Source organism: Rattus rattus, chromosome 7, assembly GCF_011064425.1.
Source record: "Rattus rattus isolate New Zealand chromosome 7, Rrattus_CSIRO_v1, whole genome shotgun sequence".
Taxonomy (NCBI): domain Eukaryota; kingdom Metazoa; phylum Chordata; class Mammalia; order Rodentia; family Muridae; genus Rattus; species Rattus rattus.
Window position 1 is genome coordinate 122,376,257 of NC_046160.1, and position 4,560 is coordinate 122,380,816.

Here is a 4,560-nt window from a genome sequence, read left to right on the forward strand (position 1 = left end):
GAGATTTTAGCATAATTATTTCTAAAATTAGAGAACGTTAAGGATTCCTTTAGTTTTATCTCTTTGTAGGTGAACTATCTTTATGTGCCTGTTTATCTGTGTGTCTCTGTGTGTTTAAATCAAGAAGAAAAAGCGTTTTCACAGAAGTTACAAAACATACCAAACACAAGTACATGGAACATTCCGTGGAATCATTACATGGCATGACTACAAACGTTAGCATTCAATGATGTCTGCACCTAACTCTACAGTGACTATGATATCCATGTGGAATCTGTGCCCTCTGCAGGTACTGAGTGTTTCTGCAAGGAGGTTTCTGTCTGAGTTTACACTGATGGCTCCTCACTGTGTGTAGTACAGTAATAAGTGGCAGTGTCTTCCTCTTTTAAGCTGTTCATCTGCAGGTAAACGCTACTTTTGGAATCATCTCTTGAGATGGTGAATCTTCCTTTCACAGACTCTGCATAGTGGGTTGCATAATTGTCAGATTTGTCTTTAATTCGAGCAATCCACTCTAGTCGCTTCTCTGGAGACTGGCGAACCCAGTCCATCCAGGCGGTACTGAATGTGAATCCCGAGGTGGCACAGGTGAGTTTTAGAGATTTCCCAGGCTGCACCAAGCCTCCCCCTGTCTCCACGAGCTGCACCTCACAATGGGCACCTGCAAACACAGAGAACCATTTAGTAAACTGTCACTCACATCCAATCACACACGCAGTATATCTTCTTTTGTATCAAATACCTTTGAAAAGTACAAGAAGGAAAACCCAGACCAGGCCTAACTCCATGATGGATATTCTGAGTTCAAACCTGCTCACTGAATGGGAAGAACTGTGAATCCAGAGATGGGTGTCTCTATTAAAGCTGTAGGCTTCAGGGCTGATTTACATGAACAGTTGGGGACATTATTTGCATGAATCCCTCCTCTAATATAACATCATTTGTGAGAGTCTTAGAGGAAACAATGAATATTGTCAATGTCTAAGAAGAAGTATGGACTGAAGTTGCATTTGTTGCATCAAAGTATATCTAATTTTCCCAGGACACAGGGAACTTGTAGAAGCATTTTTTGCAAGCCTACAACATTGTGGTTAATCCAGTAAAGAAATATGTTAGTAGAACAATGTGTTTGATTAAAACTTGGAATGTATGAAATCCTGTCTCAACAAAGAAAACAGAAAAAGAAACATCATTTATAGTGTGGATTTATAGTTATTAACAAAATGTTTTGCAATCTTACTCTAATAAACATGTGAAACTAGACTGCTGTCCTCATAATAATTATAAAATAAATTCACCATACAATCATAAACACTATCTGATATTATTCATTGATTAAGTAAAAAAAAATTTGGTTCTGTGCTTACCACTTACCTCCTCTAATGATGACCTCCTTATTGTTCGTATCATGATGTTGTTCATTATGGGTCTTCTCCTTGTACTTGGCACAAGTACTCATGTAAAAAATGGAAGATATATGTCAAAGAATACAATGTCTACCCATTGCAAAGGTAGCACTCATGTAGAAATGACCCTTAGCACTATATACAAGCATGAATTTCTAGAGAAAGAATGCCAAAGAATGGCTATAACTTGTTCAAACTCAAGAAGATATGAATATACCTAAAGACTACATTATTTCATCAACAAATACAACTCAAAAGGAATTGAATGAAATGTGAAAGACACCCAAGATATAAAAATAAAAAAGGAAAGATGTGCAAATAATAAGAATCTGATATAATTCTTAAATAGAAACTTAGTTATTATGAAAGATACCATCAGTCATCAGTGGAAGGACGCAGTAATAGAATGAATCATGTCAAAAAACTGAGCATCCAAACTGAAACATAATGTAAAGTTATAGTGTCACATATTAACAGTCAATTAGAAAATTTTAAAATGTAAGTGATTAAAATAATGAAATGTTTTGGAACACCAAAGTGAGATCAATCTAATATTTGTATTTTGTTTGCATTCAATAAAGGGAATAATATTCCATCAAAAGTATAGAGAATATTCTTGCTACAAAAATAAAATAGATTTCCTAAACCTACAAAAAATTATCATCTAGTTAAAAGGGTGATAAAAATAAAACACCAAATTGGGAAAAAATAGAAGCTCCCTGTGACATATTACAGCTAGAATAGGTTTTTAAAAAATGAGATATTTTTTAAAAGGGATTTTGAAATGTACCAGAGAGGCAAAGCCACTTATTAAGGCAAGTACATCAGAGTAACAAATGTGTATTTGACTGACTAACGCAGACAATTATTTGTAGTAAAACCACATGTCAAAATTGGAGGAATCATATGAACTTTCAACATTGAGAAAGTTTAAAGATACATATTATCACTTACCAATCTCCACAAAGAAAAAAGAAGTGTTTAAAATGAAGAAAATAAACACAGTGTCACATAGAAGCAGGAACCAACTCAGGAATAGTTAAGCTCCAGTTCTAAGAAAGTGCAACAAATAACAAAATTACAAGAATTACTATAATTCTTCTAATAACAAAGACTGTATTAATGGCCTCAATTATATAATAAGGAATACAGACAAGATTAGGTTAGGAAACGAGACAACTCTTGTTGCTGCCTTGAAAACACACATCACCATTACAGAACAGATCATCTTTGATTAAAGTTTGGAAAAGTGTTCTCTCAGCAATTGGAATTAAAATATAAGTAGGATAGCTATTCTGTCATGTAATGTTATTGATGTCAACCCAAAGGCTAAGTAGAAGGAATAAATGAAAACTTCTCACACAAATAAAGAAAGATGCCTCCCAATCTCGCTGATCTCCGCCAGCAGCTCACTGCTCCCAAACGCCTTGGGAGAGAGAGCTCACCGCCTGGACAGGTAGGCACTCCTGAGACTGCAGAGCGTAAGAGACCACCAATACTGCCCACCCCTGCCCACATCCCTGGCCCAGGAGGAAACTGTATACGGCCTCTGGGAACCGGAAGATAGGGGCACTGGAGCTGCAGGTCCCCTGCTCTCCAGACACCGCCAGGACCTGAAGGGACCGGATCAACAGTTCTCTGCACCCAAATCCCATGGGAGGAAGAGCTAAACCTTCAGAGAGGCAGACACGCCTGGGAAGACAGAAGAGACTACACACTGTTCACATTTTTTACTCCAGAGGAAAACACCTAACACTATCTGGGACCCTGGTGCATGGGGGCTCCTGGAAAAGGCACTGCAGGCCCTCCTGGTTGCCACCCTCACAGAGAGCTCAAAAGCACCACCCCACGACCAAATTGGAGCAACGGAACAACAAATAAGACCAACTATTCTGCTCCAAGCAACCTGCCTAATGAACTCATGACACAGGCCCACAGGAACAGCTGAAGACCAGTAGACAGGAAAGACTACACACCCGAAAGCAGAACACTCTGTTCCCATAACTGGCTGAAAGAAAACAGGAAAACAGGTCTACAGCACTCCTGACATACAGGCTTATAGGACAGTCTAGCCACTGTCAAAAATAGCAGAACAAAGTAACACCAGAGGTAGTCTGATGGCGAGAGGCAAGTGCAGGAACCCAAGCAACAAAAACCAAGACTACATGGCATCATCGGAGCCCAATTCTCCCACCAAAGTAAACAAGGAATATCTAAACAGAGAAGAAAAGAAAGATCTAGATTTTAACTCACATTTGATCCTGATGATGGAGGACTTCAAGGGAAGACATAGAGAACTCCCCTTAGAGAAATGCAGGAAAACATAAACAGTAGAAGCCTGTAGAGAGGAAACACAAAAAATCCTGAAAGAATTCCAGGAAAACACAATCAAACAGTTGAAGGAAGTAAAAATGGAAATAGAAGCAATGAAGAAAGAACACAGCGAAACAACCCTGGAGATAGAAAACCTAGGGAAGAGATCAGGAGTCATAGATGCGAGTACCACCAACAGAATACAAGAGATGGAAGAGAGAAATCTCAGGAGCAGAAGATTCCATAGAAATCATTGACTCAACTGTCCAAAGATAATGTAAAGTGGAAAAAAGCTACTGGTCCAAAACATACAGGAAATCCAGGACTCAATGAGAAGATCAAACCCTAAGGATATAGGTATAGAAGAGTGAAGACTCCCAGCTCAAAGGACCAGTAAATATCTTCAACAAAATCATAGAAGAAAACTTCCTAACCTAAAGAAAGAGATGTCCATAAGCATACAAGAAGCCTACAGAACTCCAAATAAATTGGACCAGAAAAGAAACTCCACCCGTCACATAATAGTCAAAACACCAAATGCACAAAATAAAGAAAGAATATTAAAAGCCATAGGGAAAAAGGTCAAGTAACATATAAAGGCAGACCAATCAGAATCACACCAGACTTCTAGACAGAGACTATGAAAGAAAGAAGATCCTGGACAAATGTCATACAGACCCAAAGAGAACACATATGCCATCCCACATTACTGTATCCTGCAAATCTCTAAATTAACATAGATGGAGAAACCAAGATATTCCATAACAAAACCAAATTTACACAATATCTTTCTACATCCAGCACTACAAAGGATAATAAATGGTAAAGCCCAACATAAGGA

General features: G+C 38.2%; 1 gene segment (V, D, J or C); it reads right to left on the reverse strand.

Moving 5' to 3' along the window:
• Positions 1 to 326: 326 nt before the first annotated feature.
• On the reverse strand, positions 327 to 788 carry LOC116906251. The segment is given in 2 exon segments: positions 327 to 661; positions 743 to 788. Coding segments are annotated over 2 exon segments (381 nt in total).
• Between the last annotated feature and the right edge of the window lie 3,772 nt (positions 789 to 4,560).